This window comes from Ahaetulla prasina, chromosome 2, assembly GCF_028640845.1.
Source record: "Ahaetulla prasina isolate Xishuangbanna chromosome 2, ASM2864084v1, whole genome shotgun sequence".
NCBI classification, from domain to species: domain Eukaryota; kingdom Metazoa; phylum Chordata; class Lepidosauria; order Squamata; family Colubridae; genus Ahaetulla; species Ahaetulla prasina.
Genome location: NC_080540.1, coordinates 73,670,386 through 73,693,435, shown reverse-complemented (window position 1 = coordinate 73,693,435; position 23,050 = coordinate 73,670,386). Strand labels below are relative to the sequence as shown.

Genomic DNA, 23,050 nt, shown 5'->3' with positions numbered 1-23,050 from the left:
TTATATGTATTTCTTCTGACAACAGAAGATTGTTAATTGGGTAAACGTGCCCTCAGAAGCATCTCTTCTAAACAAGAGCAAAAATTGGCAAGACAAAGCTATGTTACATAAATGGTTTCCTTTTTCCTTTTTTTAAAGTTTAATTAAAGTTGTCATTTGTCCAAAGTATTTTCTTTTGTTTTAGAGAGAGTCTTGTCCTCAAGTTATGATTACTTGCTTCTGAAGAAAATTTTCAGATTTTTAAAAAGAAAGTACAGTAAAATTGATTTTTTAAAAAAAAAACATAAAAATTGGAAAAGGTCAAATATCAGATGCATCTTAATAATTGGGATTAAAATAATAGTGCCTGCAAGGGGCACCATCTGTAGGTGCCTTTGTTGAAAAATGGGGAGCTTGCAAGTTTTCAGGATTCCCAGACATGGTCAGCCAAGCAATAAAACAAGCTTTCTCTAAATGTTAAGACATATTATCTGGAATCTGCAGGGAGACGATAGGTTTAGCCTGAGGCCAGTGCACTCTCTTCCAAAGCTTTACGCAGCCTTTAACATTTTCCCACAATCATAGAAGCGAAATGGTTTTATAGGAATCGTTGTCCCAGATCTAATGTATGTGGAAGGTGGGTGGTCTGCTATTTCTTAATAGAGCCCCATTTGTTCTTACAAAGAAGCTAAATAATGAATATCTGGAACATCTCTAAGAATAATCCATAAGTGGCCTAAATATAGACATTTCATGTGTAGTTACTTAATGCTTGACCATCATCACAGATAGAAAAGGTAGGATAAACAAAGACCTCTGGACTTTCATTCTACAATTAATCCCACTCTGTTGGTTCATTTTGTAGCCAGTATGTTATAGGGTAGGTGTTAGAAAAACATTTAGCTTTTTGGGCGGGAAGGGAGTATGTGGAGCTGTCTGGAAGGGAGAAGAACCACATTACTGAAATTGGACTTAATTTTGCATCTCGGTATAGAATATCTGTGATATAATTAGAAAAACAGTTATATCAGAGTCCCTTCATCATTGCAATATATACCGTATTTTTCAGAGTATAAGATGCACATTTTCCCCCAAAAAAAGAAGGTGAAATCTGGATGTGTTTTATACTCCAAATGTAGCCCCGCCCAGCTTCTCAAACGGAGGTTTCAGAGACTGAAAAAAGCATCAGAAAAGAAGCTTCAATAAAAAGCCCCCAAACAGAGCTTCAGAGGCTTTTTTTCTGAAGCTCTGTTTTGGAAGCTTTTAGAGGCAGATTTTTTTTTTTCTGAAACAAGAGTTTCAGAGGCAGGAGAAAAAAGCCCAAAAAAGCAAGGCACAGAGGTCACAACCAAGGAACCTGTTGCTAAAATTCACCTCTGGGAACAGTTGATTGGGGGTATTCCGGGAGGCCAATCCACCTGCCAATCAGCTTTTTTCTTATTTTTCTCCCCAAAAACTAAGGTGCATCTTATACTCCAGTGCATCTTATACTCCAAAAAATAAGGGTAATTGGATCATTTGAAATTTCTTTTTTTTCCCTCCATGATTTCAATAATATTAGTTTTCACCTCTGTTTTGAAAAAAAATATTCCTTCTTCTCTAAGCCTCAAGGTTAAGGTTTGTCTACAGGTACAGAAACAAAGTTTATCTATGGCTCAAAGATTGCAAAGACTTGTACCAAATTAAACAAGAAGTAACTGTAATCTGTAGCCTGTAATGAGTCACCAGAGTCCTCACTGATTTCAAGGACTTGGCTCAGGACTTAGATGGAATTGGCTGCTCTCCATTCCTCAGAATGCTTGAACTGTGAGAAATAGGGGTGTGGTTTTTTTGTAAAGAAGAAAGGAGTGAGAAATGGCAATACTTAAGGCTATAGGGCTTTCTTGTAGTGACAGTAGTGTCAGGAGAGAGCTGTGCTGGTTGTGAAAGGATCTATAAGATTATGTAACAAATACAATCCATGTAGATATGGACCCTAGAAGTTATCTAGAGTGATAATAAAAGAGAGACTCCAACCTCTGTGGAAAGAACTTCCCTAGCTGAACAGTCCTGTTTCACGAGTCTAACTATTGCAGTTCATCTGGTTTGGATGAAGGCAGCAAGTTTGGATCTAGCCTTCATTTATTTAACCTCTTACCAGCCTGTAAGTTCAGCACATGAGGCTTTCTGCACAGTTCTTTTTTTTTCTTTTCTTCATTTTGAAGAGGGTATGAACTCTCTTCTATGCAAGAAGGAAGAGTTCATTTACATTCAAAACGGAAGTATTTTTCCTCTTGGATAAACAGCAGCTGAACAGCATCGTTCATGTAAGACAGCATTCCTACCGCATATGCTTGACTAGTATCACACATGACTTCAGCTGATTTCTTGGCTTTTGTGAAAGGACAAGATGCCTGCAAAATGAGCAGTACCTGGACTACCCTTTAAGACTTCTCCCCAGCCATCCCAACAACTGGTGGCTGTAAACGTTGAGCAGAGAGGTAGCTGTGAGTGTTGGTGTGGGAGGGAAAGTGGTTTGTGTGGAAAACTAGAACAGCCTAAAGCAGGGGTCTCCAACCTTGGCAACTTTAAACCTGGTGGACTTCAACTCCCAGAAATCCCAGAGTTCTGGAAGTTGAAGTCCGCCAGGCTTAAAGTTGCCAAGGTTGGAGACCCCTGGCCTAAAGCAAACAGGAAAGTTATTGTTCTCCAGTAGAGAACAGTAGTGGAGGAACAGGAGTTGTAATAGAATTGGAAAAGAGTGGTATAGTAAATAGTGAGTACTAGCCTTTGAGTACTTGTGGATGTGTTGCCTAGAGGCCAGGTGGGGTTGTGTTGTCTTTGTGGGGTTTTGAAGCCCACTAACCTGGGTATATGTAAAAGAACCCGTCACAGCTTGTGTTGTATGGCCAAAGCAGAAATGTGAAATCAGATAAATCTAAAAATGAGAATAAATGCTTTGGCAAACACAATTCAGACTGGCAACTTGGTTATTAAGTTAAGCAGTCACTAAATGAAACTTCCTGATTTTATTATCTTGCTTCAGCTTCCTTTGTTTTAGGAACCTGTGAAATTACACATGTGAGGACTAGTTGCAGAATTATTTCTTCCATGCCTTTCCAAATAGTCGCTTGGCAAGACAGTCATTAAACAAGGACCACTTGTATGTAGAACTGATTTACAAGTTATAAATGCAGCATTCTTCCTCCCCATCACACAAGCTATATTATAACACTAAAATCAAAAGGCAAGCAACAAGCCTATGTTAAATCATAGTGCTTTTCTGTCTGTGCTTCTGTTTTTCACAGGTCTCAACCGTCTGTCTCAACTGATAATGATCAGAGCAATTTGAGTTTTGAAATTGAAAGCTAAGCAAGGTTGAGCCTGATTGGATGGGAAGCTCTTTGGGGTTGCAGGCTCACAGGATAGGCTAAGAAAACCTTTAAGGGGAAGAAAGACACTGGCAAACCACTTCCATGTAGCTGCCAAAGAAACTTTATGGACCGTTCTATAAAGTTAGGGGGAGAACTTGGGACAGACCCAACTGCACTTACAGTGGTACCAAATAGCAATTAGTGGTCAATAAAAGGAAGCTAATAAATGATAGCTTATATTAGGAACAGTATTAGTGGCTAGAACCTAGGTGTTTATTTTGTTTCAGTGGCTATAATATCCCAGTAAAAAGAAGACTAAATGGAGACAAAATGGCTTTTTGATTGAATTGTTGCCAAAAAAATTGCAAATTCTTGACTCACTAAGAAGAAATTTGAACTGCTATTCTCTGGCAAACTCTTTTCATATGTTGACATTGGCAGTGGATCATCAAAGAATGTGCCATTTAATGTGTGCCTGCTTTAAAGTTTTTATAGGGTAGTTGCAGTATGTTGAGCATTGTTGTTTTAAGGTTTTGCCTTTTAGCTATATTTATTTTCTCAGGACAATATGATACACACACACACACACACACACACACACACACACACACACATATAAGAACTCTGTTCAAATGCAGTACTTATTTAAAAAGGCAGAGTAGAATAAATGTGCAAATAAAAGAAAATCTTATTTTTGCAATGTCTTAAACCAGGTTTTTCTAAAAAGATGAAGACCACAAAGGATCCAATATCACATAATATCTCATCTTGACACACCGTCTTCCCTGCACATTTGTTATGCTTGTACAGTCTGAAATGTTGCTGCATTTCAGCAGGATTGGAAGACAACTATTTGGATTTTGAAGCACAAATCTTATATTCGCAGACCTTTAGTGTTGGAGCACAATTGTTCTTTTACTGATGTTTCTGAGATTTCTCCATATTTGAAAATTGTCCAGAGTCACTTAGTAAGATAGGTGGTGTAGAAATTGGATAAATATAATAGTTTTCTTTTGTTGAATCATTCCCCTATTACTTTAATGCTAATGGAAATAGGCCAGAAAGTTAAGATTCAGTTGCTTAGGGGAAAAAAGTCATAACAGCTTACATAAAAAGTTTACACTTCATTGTCAGTGTTACAGTATAATTCTTTTATTTGTTTGGGAATTCATGTTACTTGCTGATTTCCAGTCCTAAACTGACATTAGTGACAGCTAACATATCTTCAGTAAATAATGCACTCTAGTGAAGAATAGTTTCAAACATTTCTGTGATCACCTTAGATTGTGCTATTTCTCTGTTGTTGTTTTTATAGAAAAATTTATTTTTCCATAACAACAACAACAACAAAAACACATTCTCATCAAACAATTACAATGTGCTGAAGGGGTGTTTACATATCTTCTTGTGCAATACATATCTTATATTGTCTTTTCTAACATATCTTTTCTTCTAACCAATGGTAAAATAAATTTCATATTTCATAATATTGCTTATCTTTTTGATCTCTAATTTCAAATGTCAATTTACTCATCTCTGCACATTCCATCATCTTCCTAATTATTCTATTTCTCTGTGTTGTGTGACCACATAACTAACTCATTGATGGAGAGAGATTATAAGAGAATCTGAATGTGGGAAACTGGCTCCCGGAGAACTTAGTTGGGCTCAAAGATCTACTGAGTGCAGCTTACCTAGATGCCTTCCTGTGATCATTCAGTTTCCTTCAGGTCTAATAATTAACAGTTGCACATCAAGGGTAGGATAATAACATCTATGGATTTGCCCCAAAGGTGTGCTAGCAAAACAGAAAAGCAAGATGTCACAATTGTAAAGCAGTCTAGATGCCCTTAGGGTTCTATGTCTGGCTCTTCAGAGGGCACCTGCTTCATATTCAAATATTGGTGGTTCAGTACACCTAGTGTTTTCCATATTTATTCCTTCCTTCCTTCCATTTCTTTGTCACTCCGGAAGGGAGGCCAGCTGGCCTCGGACAGAAAAATTACCTGACGTGATTTGCATATAGGCGTGGGAAGAGGAGGTACCGGAACCTTTAAAGCAGGCACCTGAGGCTACCTTGAAGAAGAAACTTGTCAGTACTTGAGATTCAAAGAATGGCTGGGTAGAAAAATGAATAAAGGAAAAGAAGAGGCTAAAGGAAAAAGGCAAGGGAAGAAACAACAGCTAAAAAAAGCAAATATGATAGGAGAAGCAAAGATTGTAAAAATAACCATGATTGCCGTTGGGTGTCAGTCAAACAGTAGTTTTCCTATTGGGCTCTTAGCTGCGATCCAAAACAGCAGAGAGCAGGGAGAAAATTATATCCAGAGCAGCTACCAAGATACTACCAAGAAAAAGATGGCAAAGAGTCCCTTCAAAAGAGGTTGTTAGAATAGGTTTGGGAGATGGATGTAAATAACAGAAAAGCGGTAGAGGGAAAGAGGGTTGGTTTTATTTTTATCTTGCTCATCTAAGATAGAAAAGGCATAGGTAAAGAATGTAACAAGTTGCTAGACTAAGGAGGTGAGCTAAAATTAGGCTACAGCAGGGATTATTGAATATTGTTGCCAGATAATGAAGGAAGAAGAATCCATAATGAAAGTGAATAAATGACCAAGCACTTCACTGTTCACTTAATAGGAAACCCAGTTTTTAACAAGCAAGCTATTTCCATCCCAAACTCCCATGGCATACCCAGTGTAGGTGTGCAAGCTAAGTAGGTATAGGTATTTATATAGGGCTTATATACAATATGTATAAGAGGGGTGTGTCGGGGTATGTATGTGTGTGTGTGTGTGAGAGAGAGAGAGAGATCCTACCTCGATTGGCTTGGCTAATAAGAAGGTAATAAGCTCAAATAAACTAACATTATAGAACAAATGCTACCTTTCAGGATGAGAGGATTTCAAGCCATCAATAATTTTTTAGGTGATTTAGTGAGATGTTATTACACTTTGTAAGTCATGATTTAGGAGTTAGCATTTTTATGGTTTATTTTAAACATGGGTAAAAGTAATGATGTCTTACATGATGTGTCAACCTAGGTGAAGTGTCATCACTTGAAAACTATATATCTGAAATTACTTTTTGCTGAATTATTGTTTGCATTTCTCTGAACGTTTGATGCCAATCCAGGTCTGTACATTTTGAAATATTCTTTGGGGGAAATGGAATCTAGAATGTGTACAAGGAGTTTTAAAACTATAAAGATGTTGAGACAATAGAGTGCAGAGAAGTGCAACGAAGTTGATTAGGGGACTGGAGGCTAAAACATATAAAGAACAGTTGCTGGAACTGGGCATGGCTAGCCTAATGAAGAGAAGGTGTTCCAGTACTTGGGGGGCTGTCATAGAGGAAGAGGTCAACCTATTTTCCAAAGCACCAGAAGACCAGACAAGGAATAATGGATGGAAACTGATCAAGGAGACATTCAAACTAGAAGTAAGGAGAAATTTTTTAACAGTGAGAACAATCAACCCATGGAACAGCTTGCCTTCAGAAGTTGTGGGAGCTTCATCACTGGACAGCTATCTGTCAGAAATGGTATAGGGTCTCCTGCATGAGCAGGGGGTTGGACTAGATGACCTACAAGGTACCTTCCAACTCTGTTATTCTATTATTCTATTCTACATAAAAAGGGTCACAGAGGTCTAATTATCGAATTATTAGCGAATTGGCAGAAATTAGACTGGGAAGAAGAATGGTAATACTATAGATTCATGGTAATACATTCATGTAGAAAAGTGATTTCCAGACATGTGCAAGGAAAAGATTTATATATCTCTACCACAGAAAATCTCTTTGGTGTAGTGGTTAAGGCATCATGCTAGAAACTGGGAGACAGTGAATTCTAGTTCTGCTTTAAGCACAAAACCAACTGGGTAGCCTTGGGCTAGTCACTTTCTCTCAGCCTAAAAAAATGGCAACAGCAAATCGCTTCTGAAAAACCTTGCCAAGAAAATTGGAGAGATTTGTCCAGGAACTCTCCAACAATTGGACATGTTTAAATAGAAGGGGGAGAAAATCTCTATCACAGCTTTGTGAAAAGCTTGAATATAGTATTTAGAAGCATCGTAAGTGTAACATGTTTTTTTTTTCTATTTTGATTAAAGCACTTTCACTGCCAGTTGAACTCTTCATAGTCTTAGTTGTAAAAAAAAAAAAAAAAGAAGTATGCAGATAGAATTATCTTGGCTTTGTTTTTGTTTGCCCCAGGTCATTACATTCTTCGAGTTGTTTAGTTACAAGGGTGGTATTTGTTTTTGAATTCCTGCACTACGGTGCAATGAAGTTGCTCCTAATGTGACTGTCAGATGAGACTTGAAGTGAAGCCTTTCCATTTGGAATATATGGTGCAACTTTCCTGGATGTATCCTTTTCATACTGTAGGGATATATGCTTGATCACTCTGATGCAATGAGCAAACGTTGGTCAGCTGCTGTTCAGCCTGACCTAGCAGGTACAGAGAGAGAGCCTGGCTTGAGCTAATTAGAATGGTCTAATTGAGCCTAATTAGACTGGCCCTGGAAGAAGCTGCCTAAGAACACGGAGGGGGCATGCTTTCACTAGCACCCCACTAGTCCCTATGAAGTTCCTGCTGCCAGGGCTCACCTGTCAGCATTCCAGCAAAAAGGTCTGTGGAGACTGTCAGACTGAACCCACGAGGGAGAAATGGAATAAACAGGAAAAGCGCTATATCTGGGGTGTCAAACTTGATTTCATTGAGGGCCGTATCAGGGTTGGGTTTGATCTTGGGACTAGGGTGGGCGTGGCCAGCATGATGTCACTCATGTCGGGGGAGGGACTGTGGTGGCCCAAGCACTTTGCCAGCAAAAAGAGACTCCCGAGCTCCGTTTTCAGCTGGGACAGCCTCCCGCAACCCTCTGCCAGTGAAAACAGCTTGGGAAGGCCACACCCAGCCCTCCTGAGCTCCGTTTTCACTGGCAGAAGCATCGTGGGCCAGTCCTTAACTATTTCCAGGGTGGCCCCTCAGGCTAGATCTAAGCATCCCGCAGGCCAGATCCGGCCCCCGGGCCTTGAGTTTGACATCACTGCTCTATATTAACGCTAAGGATGATTTAAATGTGTTTTTCAACAACTTTTAAAATGAATGGTCTGTATAGCTTAAAGTTGCCAAGTTGGAGAAACACTGATGTAAAGCAACCTCAGGTATGGGCTGGAAGTCAGAGGGAGGCAGAAAATGAAGTTATCAGATCCTGGTGGTACCCAGGGGTGGGTTCCAAATCCCGTCGCTATCGGTTTGCATGCGCCGAAGTGTCCAGGCGGGTGGGTGAAGCCTCCTGCTGCCGCTACCAGTTCACCCGATCTGGTGCGCACCAGTAGCAACCCACCACTGGTGGTACCATAGTTAGATGAAAGCAAGGAAAAGTTCTCACATTAATGCTCAATTTTTCCAGTTTATGAAACTCTGGGAGGCAGAACAATGCTTAGAAAAGGATCAAAAGGGTTTACTATAAATAAAGGAGTCAAAGGGCCAAGGTGAATCAAGATTCCTGAGAATGGCTAGTAGTCATCCATACATCATGAGCCAAGTAAAAAAAACTGCTGTGGGAGTTATTCTGGCAAGCTCTTTGACCTTCTGGACTTCGTTTTCATTTTTGGTATATTAAGAAGAAATAGGAAAATGAGTTATTATAAGAGCCGGTGCTCCCTAAAGCATGCTGCTCAATCTTGTCATTATAGAAAACTGTGCAATGCTGTAAATAGATGATGCAACAGACAAATATTGTTCAGTCACATAAAACGGTTGCCAAGTGGTTCCTGGCAGAATTATGGCTAAAATATTCAAACTAAGAGCTAGTGTTTTTATTTCAGAATAATCACATGGGACACCCCAGCCAGGAGTATCTATACTTCCTATAGAAATGTAGAAACAGGTATACCCTCTTTCCCTTCAAACATAATACCCAACCTACTTATATTAAATAATTCTGCTGGACAAAATCAGTCCTTGCATTGGGGAAAACTGGTCCTTCAAGGTCCCAGCACAGAAACTCTCTGCTCTGTGCTTTAATGGTAGATCTTTGAGCCAGGAGGTTAGGCAAACTCTGCTGTTGAAATATTTTTTTTTCTGACTGAAATGTACTCTTTATCTTGGGCATCATGAGTCATTGTTTATAACTATTGTTTTAATTCATGTGTGCAGCTTAGAGTGACTTTTGTGAGATGCGTAGCCAATTAAATAAATAAATGTTCATTCTAGTGGTGATCCCTTTGTGTGTGCTCTCTTGTAAGATGTGACCCACAATGGTAAACTTTTTTGTAGCCTATTGGGATTACCAGATTATGACAATTTTTTTTTCTTCCTTAAATAGCTGATCAATTTTTTTGATCTTTCATGCAAAACAAGGATGGATTCTGCTCCCTAGAATCTGCTCGTAAAGGAGCTGCATCTTTTTTTTTTTAATGGTCCAAAGTACTTCTTGAAGCACTACAATTCTGATAAGCATAAGTGTTCTCCAAAAAGCAAAACAATGATGAGGTGGAGGTTGGTTTTATTTTGAAACCCTCAAGTCTTCCGGTCATACAATTTGGGGAAGGAGGAAGACACAAGTTCTTATCTTTTAGGATAAGAGGTTCTTTTTTCCCCCCAAAGTGCAACTGGACTTTCTGGTTTTTTCTTTGAAGACGTTTCGCTTCTCATCCAAGAAGGTTCTTCAGCCCTGAGCTGAAGTTGCCACTTGAAAAAAAAAAGCCCTTTGGAACAACCATGATCTGGATCAGGGATCTCCAACCTTGGCAACTTGAAGCCTAGCAGACTTCAACTCCCAAAATTCCCCAGCCAGCAAAGCTGGGAATTCTGGGAGTTGAAGTCCTCTAGGCTTCAAGTTGCCAAGGTTGGAGATCCCTGATCCGGATGACTGAGAATCTCCATAGACATTCTTGTCTTTTAGACTGTTCATCACAGTCTAAAGTCTAAAGTCTTCTTTAGACTAATCACAGTCTAAAGAACCAACTAAGGAGGAGAGCCGCTGGGTTCTATCGAGAGCGGAGGCAGAATCTATTCTAAGGCAAAAGCCAGCCATGGTGTCATCATGTTGCCTTAGCAGCTTTAGGGAGAAGTCCATATTTTCATGAGATCGCAACCTGAACATTGAAGTCTCAGAACTCTGGAGCTAAAGCTTTTTGGCAGAGCAGTGACAGATTGTTTTATATTCATTCCCTTAACGTCTATCTCATTAAGTACATTGAACTGGTGTACTCTTGGCCGACCTCATTCTCTTTTCATTAACATGCACATTAAAGTTTTATGCCAAGAAATGTTTGACTAACAAACACTGCTCTGTTCCCAACCAGTCAAGCCTTTGAACGATAACATCAAAGCAAGGATCAAAACTTAATCAGAACACTAACAGTAAAAAATTACATACACACAGACACACACACATACAAAATGCTGCCTATGATCGTAATAAAAGATTGGATTATTTTGATCCATGCATACACAAGATAAACACTCAGTCTGGTTATCTTGTGAAATGCAGGAAAAGTGGGTTTAACATTTCTCTACTGGAAGCGTGTTTCAAAATTTGGGAGGCTACCACAAGGAAGGAAACCCCAGATTTTCCCAGCCTTAACAAGAAACGAGAACTATTCCCTATTGTCTTGGTGTCTGTAATGCTCCAGCCCTTACTCAGAATAAAGATAGAAGATCTATTACCCTATAAATATTGTTGACTCCCATCATCCTTCATTACTAAATAAATTGTCTATGGAAGATGGGAGGATGGCTTCAGGCTCCCCATCCTAATTCTAAATAAAGATCAGGTACATAGTGATGTATCAAATGCAATGTCTCCTTTGCTTACTCATTCTTTCTCCTACATTGACTTCCAGAGCAGTTAGTGCTTGGCGCCTCCAAGGAACTATCTCGGCACTGGGATAAGGACTACGATTCCTTTGTGCTTCCTCTGCTAGATGAACTGCAGCCGTGCTACATTCTTTATCGCCTGGATACCCAAAATGCACAGGGCTATGAGTGGCTTTTCATCTCCTGGTCACCTGACAACTCTCCTGTAAGATTTCAACTTATTCCTACTCACAGAATACAGGTTAAGAACATCCGGTTCCTGCTAGTTAGTTTAGATGGTAAGCTGAAGAATAAAAGGTATGCAAAGTGCTCTTCGGAAGCATTGAGGTTGCTCTACTTCCCTTTTCCAATCCAAAACCGCTAAAAGTTGGTGGTTGCAGGTGCCTTATATCTGTTTAATCTATAGCTCCTTCACTGCCAGCCAGGAACTTTCCAAGTGTCCACGATTCCCATTATCTCTAGTCAGCATAGAGTTTGACCATGGTAATCACGTATGCAAAGCTGCTTGATTTAGAAGCAGTTGTTACAAATGTGGAACAGGCATTTCTCATTCAATGCAGACTCCTTCAAAATGGAAGAGCTTGGAGCTCAACCGATCATTGGGAACTCAGAATTTCCCCCAGATGATTGAAGCAGATTGTTTCTGATGTGATAACAGCTTTTTTCAACTTTGAAACAGGGCATTCTGAATTTGAAACAATTCAGATGTGAGCTGTTTTACCCAATCTTACCAGCTGATTATGAAAATTAAAGTCCAACGTACCTAGAAGTCGCTAAATTGGTAAAGACTACATGGTTTGTTTATTAAATTTCAAGGGCACGCAATTTCTAATAACTACGGGCAGCTTCCACAAAATAAAAGAACTCCACAAAAACAATTTCCATAAAACAATAACTTTTCAAACAATCTTCTAGATCTGGGGTAAAGCGGCAATTGCAGACAATTGAAGGCTTGGGAGAAGGGTCAGTTTTTAGAGAACAGCTGAAGGCGAGCAAATGGGGAGGCCATGCAAATCTTTGAAAGGTGATTTTTCCAAAAGGCAAGTGCAGTGACAGAAAATCCCCACTAGGTGACATTGATGGGACCTGAAGCAAGCCAAGTCCACTGGAGGGCACAGGAAAGCAGATTTTTCAGGACACGGTTCCTCAAATACCAGTAGTTAGGCTTTATGCTTGAATTGCATCTAAAGGCAGCTGGTAACCATTGGAGCTTACATAGTAGGGGGTCCTATATTTCCATTATTGTCATTCTACATTCTGGATCAGCAGTCGCTTCTGAGTGGTGTTCACATTCAGCCCCGTGTTTCACAAGCCTACAATATGATGCCGTCCATCCAACAAATTGGATTACTTCTTTATGAGAAAAAATGAAGTTTTCCCAGGTATGTTGCAGCATGTAATCAAGTTTCTCTAATCTCTGAATCAAGGAAGATCAGGTCTCATTAGTACTTGGAGAGAGATCACCAGGAAATCCCAAGGTTACAAGTTGAACTGCCAAGAAAATGACATGGACCTTCCATTAAGTCATCAGGAGCTGACTTGACGGCCTATTTAATTAATGAAGTCCAGAGTGAAAGAAAAATACTTCCCTTCCATTTATATTCGTATTCAGTCTTAAAAGATGTACATGACAAAACTGAGCACTACAAACCTTGACACAAAAAAGTTGTTAATGTTTAGTTTTGTTATAACGGATTAAGCAATCTGTGATTATTCAAAAAAGCCAGCATAGCTCTTGTCAGTTTTGGGGGAAAAGACCTCTAATTGTATAAATTTCAGTTCTCAGAATTTTCAGCATGGCTGTGCTGTTTGGGGAATTCTGGGAGTTGCACAACGCATTCAGGAGGTGATTCTGGGGAAGATGGAGCTAACAAATTCATTTTGATATAAATATTGGTTTTAAAAGTCCCTGTAATTCCAAATATGAAAGGTCCTTTTGATGGGTTTCAGAACCCTAAATAATCCTGCAACTCTTTTTTTTTAGCCACTGTGAACTAGACTTCTGATAGTTAGGAGCCATTAATGTCTTCCTATAGTTCATATTCTCTTCTCTTTCTCTCTGCAACAAGGTTAGACTCAAGATGCTCTACGCAGCAACCCGAGCGACGGTAAAGAAAGAGTTTGGAGGAGGACACATTAAGGATGAACTCTTTGGGACAGTAAAGGTATGGCAGTTGGTCATATCCACTGAGATCAGAACAATCAGAGTCATAACTGTTGAAGTTTGGAGTCCTGCTTCTAAAAGCCAGACTAGAATTTATCATCTACTCTTTTTGAAGTGCTTGCTTTAAAATTGCAAGGATCCTGACGGCACAGAAAAAAAGAACTTGAGCTGTGTCTTCTGTTTTGCCATATGTCTGATTCACTGTTGCAGCATATGCTCAGTTTGAACCCTGATAAAATGAGTGCAGGGACTTTGAGTACATGACTTGAGACATTGACATAAGATAGATAAAGATGTGGGCAAGGTGATCTGTTTGTGCCATAAGAGCAGAGGTGAGCACTTATATCCTGTGGAAGATTGCTTGTCTCTAGCCTGCTTTTTTTTTGTCCTTTCTGTTATTTTGTTTGTTTATAACATTCAGCTCAGAGGAAGCATGGCCCCAAAGTCTTTAGACTGCTTTGCTGACTATACTAATTCATTAACTTGGAAGGTAGAAATTCGAATGCATGCATTGCATTAAGCCCTTCCCTGCTCTAGTCTCTTTCCTCCAAATTCAAATACAGTCATAACCTGATAAAAAGAAAGGGACAGTTTCATATTGTGGATTGGCATAAGTCTGGCTGTTAACTAGGAGTTACTGATTATCTAAATGCTTTGTATACTCTCCAGTATAAAATTTGACTAGCTAAACACATTTTATATATTGTCCAGAAAACCCAGCAAAAATGCTTATAGACCTGGAACGTTTTTGAAAGTGCCAGAAGGGGGCAGTGTTGTACGTCAAATGATAGTACATTATTAGATCATACAGTGCTATAACTGAAATCTGCAAAGATCTGTCATTCAATATGATTTGTGAAATCCTCAAGCAACTATCCTAGATCCACCATCTAGTAGAGTTCTTTTGTTATTGCTTATTTACTGAAGTTAATAGGCCTCTGGATCACTGAAGTCTCTTGTTGGCTCATAGTACTGTAAAACAAATGTAAAATCGAAGCATTAAATCCCACAAAAAGAACTAAACCAGTAAAAATAATAAAATTAACATTTAATCAACAGTGAAAAGACATTTTGAGGATTTTTTAAAAAGCTAATAAATGTGTTGGACTGCTCAACTCTAAAGGGAATGCATTTCAACGATGTAGCGCAGCAATAGAGAAGGGCCTTAAAATTCATCTTTAAAATGTTTGTGTCACCACCGGTCAAGTCCCTGGATGCTGAAGGCGAACCTCCTCAGGTAGTCTTAAGAAATATGGAGGAATGAAAGTGATGTTCTTTCAGATCTCTATTGCCATGGAGAATTTTAAAGTAATGACCAGCAATTTATATTTAGTCCAGAAGTGAGTTGACACCAGTGCAGTGCAATAAACACAACTGTGATATGATTTCTTCACATTCTTCTCATAATCAACTTGGCCTCCCAATTTTGGATCAGCCAAAGTTTCCAGTCTGGGCAGCTTCAAGGCCCAACCCTGAGTAGATAAAGGCAATCTTGAGGCAGCTGTAGTCAAATCACCTCAGATGACCTCAGCAAGTGGAGATTCATTTAAGAAGATACGTTGAGAAATGTGTCATGGCACATTGACCGCTATATAATGCAAGTCTAAGTGGTACCCATAATTTACAATGACTTTCCTTCAGTGTTTCCCAGCCTCCCTACTTCCATCTGATACTTTAAAAATATTTAAAAATATTGTAATTTTTAAAAATGAATGGGAAAACTAGTGTGTTACAGAGCACCAACCTCAAGCATAATTTGTACTTCAGAAAAGGCCTCCTGGTCCTCGTAGAGCTCCCAAATGCTTTCTTACAAAATAAAAATTATAGAGCTTCACCTCAGTCATTTTTCTGAAGCTCTTCCTGCACCCCTTAAACAAAAAGAAAAGCTGAGATAATAGACCAGGGGTGTCAAAACGTGCGGGCCGAATGCGTCACACACTGGCCATGCCCACGCCCAGTTTAGCAAAAGGGGGGGAAGTCACGATACATCATGTGATGCTGCCGTGACAAAGCGAATTTGTCACCCATGTAATAGACAACGTTTTGTAAGGCTAGAGGAGGTTATAAAGAACAACTTTGCCGGTTTGCATTGGTTCGCACTTTCGTGGCTAACCCAACTAATTAAGGCAGCCATTTTATGAATGTACCTTGCCTTTGAACCAGTTTCATGCTTTTTGTGTGGTTGCTTTTTTGTTGGACCACAGGAGGACATCTCGCTCAGTGGCTACCAAAAGCACGTGTCTTCTTCCTCTGCTCCAGCTCCTCTGACCGTAGCCGAACAAGAGCTTCAGCAGATCCGCATCAATGAGGTAAGAAGAAAGTTAACCAAGCTGTTGATTATGCTATAGTTCTTTCTTTCCAATTTTACAATTTTTCCTTGGTGCTTTGTGTGTAAAACTGTTACAGTGGCATTTAAAAGTCATGCATTTTTGTTCAGGTGCAATTAGGAATAAAAGTTTGCTTTTGGAGGCTGTCGGATAGCCATAATAGTTTTCGTGTTTTCCATTTGGACGGAAGACCTGTGTGCTGCAGCTAGGAAAATGGGGAGTGCAAAGTGCTTAAAAGGGAGAGAAAAGGGTCTGAAGTAGAGGAATATTCTGGTTGATGCTTTCCATTTCTTTTCTCATCACTTTTCCTTCTCTGTTTCATTGATTCTTTGTGGAGGGGGGGGAATGGTTTCTTTGCTTTTCCACCCTTGATCAGTTCAGAGCATTGTTGTATGGGAGAAATGCCAAGGGTTGCAGCTATCATTTCCAAGGCAGTTGCTATCCTGTAGGTGACCTGCAACACTTGAGCAGCTATGTTTTTCTTACTAATCGTGTTTTCATTGATTCTTTGTGGAGGGGGGGGAATGGTTTCTTTGCTTTTCCACCCTTGATCAGTTCAGAGCATTGTTGTATGGGAGAAATGCCAAGGGTTGCAGCTATCATTTCCAAGGCAGTTGGTGACCTGCAATACTTGAGCAGCTATGTTTTTCTTACTAATCGTGTTTTCATTGATTCTTTGTGGAGGGAATGGTTTCTTTGCTTTTCCACCCTTGATCAGTTCAGAGCATTGTTGTATGGGAGAAATGCCAAGGGTTGCAGCTATCATTTCCAAGGCAGTTGGTGACCTGCAATACTTGAGCAGCTATGTTTTTCTTACTAATCGTGTTTTCATTGATTCTTTGTGGAGGGAATGGTTTCTTTGCTTTTCCACCCTTGATCAGTTCAGAGCATTGTTGTATGGGAGAAATGCCAAGGGTTGCAGCTATCATTTCCAAGGCAGTTGGTGACCTGCAATACTTGAGCAGCTATGTTTTTCTTACTAATCGTGTTTTCATTGATTCTTTGTGGAGGGAATGGTTTCTTTGCTTTTCCACCCTTGATCAGTTCAGAGCATTGTTGTATGGGAGAAATGCCAAGGGTTGCAGCTATCATTTCCAAGGCAGTTGGTGACCTGCAATACTTGAGCAGCTATGTTTTTCTTACTAATCGTGTTTTCATTGATTCTTTGTGGAGGGAATGGTTTCTTTGCTTTTCCACCCTTGATCAGTTCAGAGCATTGTTGTATGGGAGAAATGCCAAGGGTTGCAGCTATCATTTCCAAGGCAGTTGGTGACCTGCAATACTTGAGCAGCTATGTTTTTCTTACTAATCGTGTTTTCATTGATTCTTTGTGGAGGGAATGGTTTCTTTGCTTTTCCACCCTTGATCAGTTCAGAGCATTGTTGTATGGGAGAAATGCCAAGGGTTGCAGCTATCATTTCCAAGGCAGTTGGTGACCTGCAACACTTGAGCAGCTATGTTTTTCTTACTAATCGTGTTTTCATTGATTCTTTGTGGAGGGAATGGTTTCTTTGCTTTTCCACCCTTGATCAGTTCAGAGCATTGTTGTATGGGAGAAATGCCAAGGGTTGCAGCTATCATTTCCAAGGCAGTTGGTGACCTGCAACACTTGAGCAGCTATGTTTTTCTTACTAATCGTGTTTTCATTGATTCTTTGTGGAGGGAATGGTTTCTTTGCTTTTCCACCCTTGATCAGTTCAGAGCATTGTTGTATGGGAGAAATGCCAAGGGTTGCAGCTATCATTTCCAAGGCAGTTGGTGACCTGCAACACTTGAGCAGCTATGTTTTTCTTACTAATCGTGTTTTCATTGATTCTTTGTGGAGGGAATGGTTTCTTTGCTTTTCCACCCTTGATCAGTTCAGAGCATTGTTGTATGGGAGAAATGCCAAGGGTTGCAGCTATCATTTCCAAGGCAGTTGGTGACCTGCAACACTTGAGCAGCTATGTTTTTCTTACTAATCGTGTTTTCATTGATTCTTTGTGGAGGGGGGGGAATGGTTTCTTTGCTTTTCCACCCTTGATCAGTTCAGAGCATTGTTGTATGGGAGAAATGCCAAGGGTTGCAGCTATCATTTCCAAGGCAGTTGCTATCCTGTAGGTGACCTGCAACACTTGAGCAGCTATGTTTTTCTTACTAATCGTGTTTTCATTGATTGATTGGTTTCAAGTATATCACCCAACTCAAACAACTGGTGGTTAGGAGTAGGTAAAGCCTGTCTTCCCAGTTACAAAGTACCACTATCTTGAATCCTGGAGAAACTTGGGTTTCCTCCGGAAATAATGGCTGGAGGAATAATATTTAATCTGCCTACCATAAAGGAGAGACAATGCTCGTATACCGATTTCCTGTTGTTACTTCGACAGCATAGGTTGCATGCTATTGAACATTCAGCTGTTTATGTGGTTATTTACTTGTTAGATATAGATGCCGTTTTTCTTTCAAGAACACAGATTAATTCCTAAAGCCTTCACTTAAATCTGGACCTAGTCACGTAATAGTTTTGCATTGGTTTGGAGGTTGTAATCACACATTAAGAGTTGAAAATTGAACTAATGCAGCTGTATGAAATCTGAACCAAAACATTCATGGTAAAAGGATAGCACAGTATTACAGCTAGTCCTCATTTAATGACCACTCATTCAGTGACTGTTTAGATTTAACGAATGAGTGGTTCTTACGGCCAGTCCTCAAATATCCAGCCACCGCAGCATCCCCATTGTCACATGATCATAATATGGGTGCCTGGCACCTGATTCACACTTACAATTCTGGCATTGTTCCACTGTTACATGATTGCCATTGCTTAGTGTTGAAGTTGTGCTTTACAACCACATACTTAGTGATGGAAGTTCAAGTCCAGTTACCATTATTAACCAAGAACTATCCGTAGTTCATACGGATTTGAAGATTCTGTATATGCAAGGCACGCCGATAGCACTTTTCCAGTATTGCACAATAACAGAGACCTCATATACTGTTTTTTTTCCTGTCATTTCCTGAATTAGTTTTTGAAGTATTGAGTTTTATTTGTTCCCTTAATGCGATTTGTACATTGAGTTGAGTAATGTTTAACCTGCCGGGTCTTAACTGTAGGACTTTCATCTCCCTCTGGCACACGATTATCAGAAGATGATTTAGCAGCCGGGGTGAGATTGCTGCTTGTGTGTTTCCATTTGCATTTATTGGCCCAAGCTCTCTGTGAGGTTTTCATCTCCTACTGAAACGGATGATGAAGAACCCTGAAAGCGAGCAGAAAGAAATTTCTCTTAGTTGTTTGTGCGGTAAATTTATAACTGTGGTAACTATTTGACTGGTATTATGTATGAGCTTTATATCCCACCTCTTCCACACGATCCCGTTGTGGTGTAGCGTTCTTTCCTCCATTATATGTGACCCAGCCCTTTCCAGGAGATGCTGATCATATTGCCATAAAATTGGCGGGGCCTGTGAGCCGCCAGGAGGCTCAAGGTTTTGACTGAGGGATATGGACAGAGGTGGGACACGAGTCCCCACATATGCAAACCATAGGAATAAGATTTTAAAGCCACCCAGGCTATGGTGTCTTTGAGAGAAAGTGAAGAATGTGGAAATTAAGTTCTGGAGGTGCTACTTTGACTGCAGCTGGAGTAGGCCAGGGATGGATTTGAGCATTATTATTTCTGAATTCTCCAAATAATTCACTCCTGCCTCGTTCTTGTGGGTTGCTTGCCAAACCCTGAACTTGGAATATTTGCACGAATTCACATTGGAGATCAGGTGGAAAGCTAGAGTTATTCATTAGGAAAGATACTAGCTTAGAGAGCAGTGTGCCTACTTCTCTTTGGGGAGAGGGGTGCAAATCCTTTTTGGGCACTGGGCCTAAAAGCATATCTCTTTCACGTGTTTCCGTAATCTGAATCTGTTGAACTAGCCTGTACCAACTGTCAACCTAAATATTACTAGCGAGGGAGAACAAAGCGTCTTTATAGAGCGATCAGCCTTCCATCAGACCTGCACACATCAGGTGCAGCCAAATAGCCTATTTGGGCCCCCAACTGAGTGTGTAGCACTCCAGCCTTGCCTCCCCTCCCTCCCATTCTGCAGCTTTCTTTAAATATGACAGGCCTGGAGCTTAGCTTCCCACCGCCACTTCTGCATGGCTGAACAATTCTGACAGGTTGCGAAGAGAATCCCTTTCGGTTTATGGCTCCATTTCTGGGTCACCCTACTTGTGATCCAGTGTCACTGGCGGCAGATGAGACATCCGTTTTATTTTAGAGAATGCTCAGAAAATCGATTATCTCGCACAAAGCCTGAATAGACAGCCCAGATGTTTGCATTCCGCCCTCACTTTTGATGTGTAGGAATTGCCCTCACTTAGATCAGTATGAATTCACACACCACGTTAAAGTGATCGTCTGCTTTCTCTGATTTGGGCCTCTAGACCCAGGCTTGGTTGAGTGTAAACTATGGACTGTAGTGTAGTACCGTTGTATACTTATGGATGTGAAGAAGTCATAGTTAAGGCCAGTTTGGGGCAGCCAACTTCCATTTCTCCTTGTTAGGGCACTACTCGGAAGTAATTAAGGGTTGCCTAAAACAGGCTCTGGCAGTTTAGTTTAGTGCTGCTCACAGCTTTCTTAAGCCATCAGGAAAGATTTTTTGCTGACCTGAGAGCTAGGCCCAATCTTCTATAGCAGAGGTCTCCAACCTTGGCAACTTTTGTGATTTTTTGTTTTTACCAGGCTGTAAACCGCCCTGAGTCCTTCGGGAGAAGGGCGATGTATAAATCCAAATAAGAAAGAAAGAAAAAGAAAGAAAGAAAGAAAGAAAGAGAGAGAGAGAAAGAAAGAAAGAAAGAAAGAAAGAAAGAAAGAAAGAAAGAAAGAAAGAAAGAAAGAAAGGAAAAGAAAGAAAAGACAGCCAGCTGGCTGGGGAATTCTGGGAGTTGAAGTCCTCCAGGCTTAAGGTTGCCAAGGTTGGAAACCCTGGTTCTAGAGTTTGCAGCAGAAAGTCTTCCCTTGCTCCATTCCATTTTCTGGACTAATCCTACTTTTAACCAGGTCAAAGCAGCCATTTCTCATAGAACTCACTCCAGATTAGATGGCCAGTTACGATTACACCCAGACCCTCAACTACATTGTGCTGGTTACTCTAGATCAGGGGTGTCCAAAGTTTTTTGAGTGAGGGCCAAATACAGAAAAATAAGCAAAGGCCCGGGCCACCGGGGCTGAAATTTTTTGTACCAGTTCTTTGGGCGTGGCTTATTTTGGGGTGTGGCTTGGTGGTCATGTGACTGGTGGGCGTGGCTAACTGCTCATGTGACTGAGTGGATGTGGCTATGGGCATAGAAACTACTCAGAGGGCTAAAAAAAGTAATTTTTGACCAGTCCTCACACTTATGACCATCCTCACATTTATGCCCATTGCAGCATTTTTAACAACCATATCACTCATTTCACAACTGCTTCTCTTCACCACAGTTACAAGATAGGGTGCAAAATGTAAAGATAGTTGTAGGTGTGAGGACCAGTCAAAAGTGTGAGAACCTGTCAGAAATCACTTTTTTCAGCCGTCTGGGTAGTCCCTATGCACAGTTTAGGCTTAAGTATACTATATGTGTGTGAGTTATATATATGTGCATGTGTATCTCTATGTTTGTGTACGTGTGTGTTTGTGTTATGTTGATTTTTAATGTAATATTTTAAAATATAATTATTCAGAAAGGCATGCGGCTGGACAATAAACAGTATATAAGCCTAGTAAATTCATGTGTGGCCCAGGCCACACACAAGAGGTGACATATTGACACATGACTACTGTGTGTATTTCTAACTCGCCTATAATGTGAAGAACATTGCTCTCAGTGGGAGCAGTGATGCTGTCCTCTGGATTGAAGGATGGCTGGGATGTCAGGAGAAAGTTTGGTGGTTGAGACACGAAGAACTTCACAGAGATGGCTATCAGTCATTCTGGATCTCAGTCTGCTTTTGTTCTGATTTAACAGAGAAAATGTTTGTTCACATATGTATGTTGAGCCGAACAGGCTCATCATTCTTTTGGCGTCTCATCAGAGGAAACTTGGCATGATCCAAACTCTGATAGAAGTCAGGAGGAGAGAAGCTGATGTTGACTCTTCAGAGAATTATCACATTGCATTTCAATCAGTTCTAACTGCAGACTCTCCTCCACTTCTTCTGCATCCACCAGGAAGGGGGTCAAGAACAGCTTGATTTGTTTTTCAATGACAGAAAAATCTTGAAAACGCTGGTTGAATTCTGTCACAAGAGATGTAATTACAGAAACATATTTCTCCTTTTTAGCAGAAAGGTCTGCCTTTGGAAAAGCAGACTTGATTTCAGACAGCGCAGGGAAGTGTGCAGTTTACAATATGTGGATATCATCTTCATTTAAGGGGGGAAAATGTTTCATATTCATTCATCTTGGCCAGGGGTGTCCAAACTTGGTCTCTTTAAGACTTGTGGACTTCAACTCCCAGAGTCCCTCAGCCAGCAAAGCTGGCTGAGGAACTCTGGGAATTGAATCTACAAGTCTTAAAGACCAGGTTTGGACACTGATCTTAACTTTGTTTTGTATTTGGTATGAACTTGAAACTCCCTTCGTTATTCCATGCCCAAGGGGTGGAGGCATGAGGAGCCTCACCAGGCGGCCCGAGGAAGGCGAGGATAGAACTGCTGGGGTCGGGCACGGCCAGCAGCCTCTTTCCCGCTTGCCGCCGCCTCCTCCGCCCCCTCCCTTCGTTATTCCATGCCCAAGGGGTGGAGGCGCGAGGAGCCTCACCAGGCGGCCCGAGGAAGGCGAGGATAGAACTGCTGGGGTCGGGCACGGGGAGCAGCCACTTTCCCGCTTGCCGCCTCCTCACCTGTTTCTCGATGGCTGTCACTGCCGCCATGCGTGTCCAACATGGGGAGGCGCGAGGAGCCTCGCCAGGCGGCCCGAGGAAGGCGAGGGTAGAACTGCTGGGGTCAGGCACGGCCAGCAGCCTCTTTCCCGCTCACCGCCTCCTCCGCCCCCTCCCTTCATTATTCCCTGCCCATGGGGAGGAGCCGCGAGCCTGGCAGCGCGAAAAGGGCCATATTAAATTATACTTTCAGAATTTGCTGCGGGCCAATAAAAACTGACCCGCGGGCCGCAGTTGGCCCGCGGGCCGTAGTTTGGACACCCCTGCTCTAGATGCATTTTTCAAGGGGCAAACTGTAAGATGGCTGTGCTCTTTGCTTTCCCAACCACGATGCCTTGCTCTGAGAACCCCCTTGGACTGTTGCTTAGAGAGCAGCCGGTTGGCCAGCCAAAGGGCGAGGGAGATGTTGCCGCTTCTGGAAAATGAGTAGGCAGGAGGGAGTGGTGGGTCCATCTCAACTGGCAGGTCCTCTTGAAACTTTCTGCTGCTCCT

General features: G+C 41.0%; 1 protein-coding gene across 2 annotated transcripts in view; it reads left to right on the top strand.

Moving 5' to 3' along the window:
- TWF2 (twinfilin actin binding protein 2) overlaps positions 1-23,050 on the top strand; it is a 75,576-nt gene that overhangs the window by 29,116 nt on the left and 23,410 nt on the right. For both annotated transcript variants that reach the window (XM_058168540.1, XM_058168538.1), the window contains 3 exons: positions 11,190-11,368; positions 13,233-13,328; positions 15,532-15,636. In XM_058168540.1, coding sequence (XP_058024523.1) covers positions 11,190-11,368; positions 13,233-13,328; positions 15,532-15,636 — 380 coding nt within the window. The remainder of the gene's footprint in view (positions 1-11,189; positions 11,369-13,232; positions 13,329-15,531; positions 15,637-23,050) is intronic.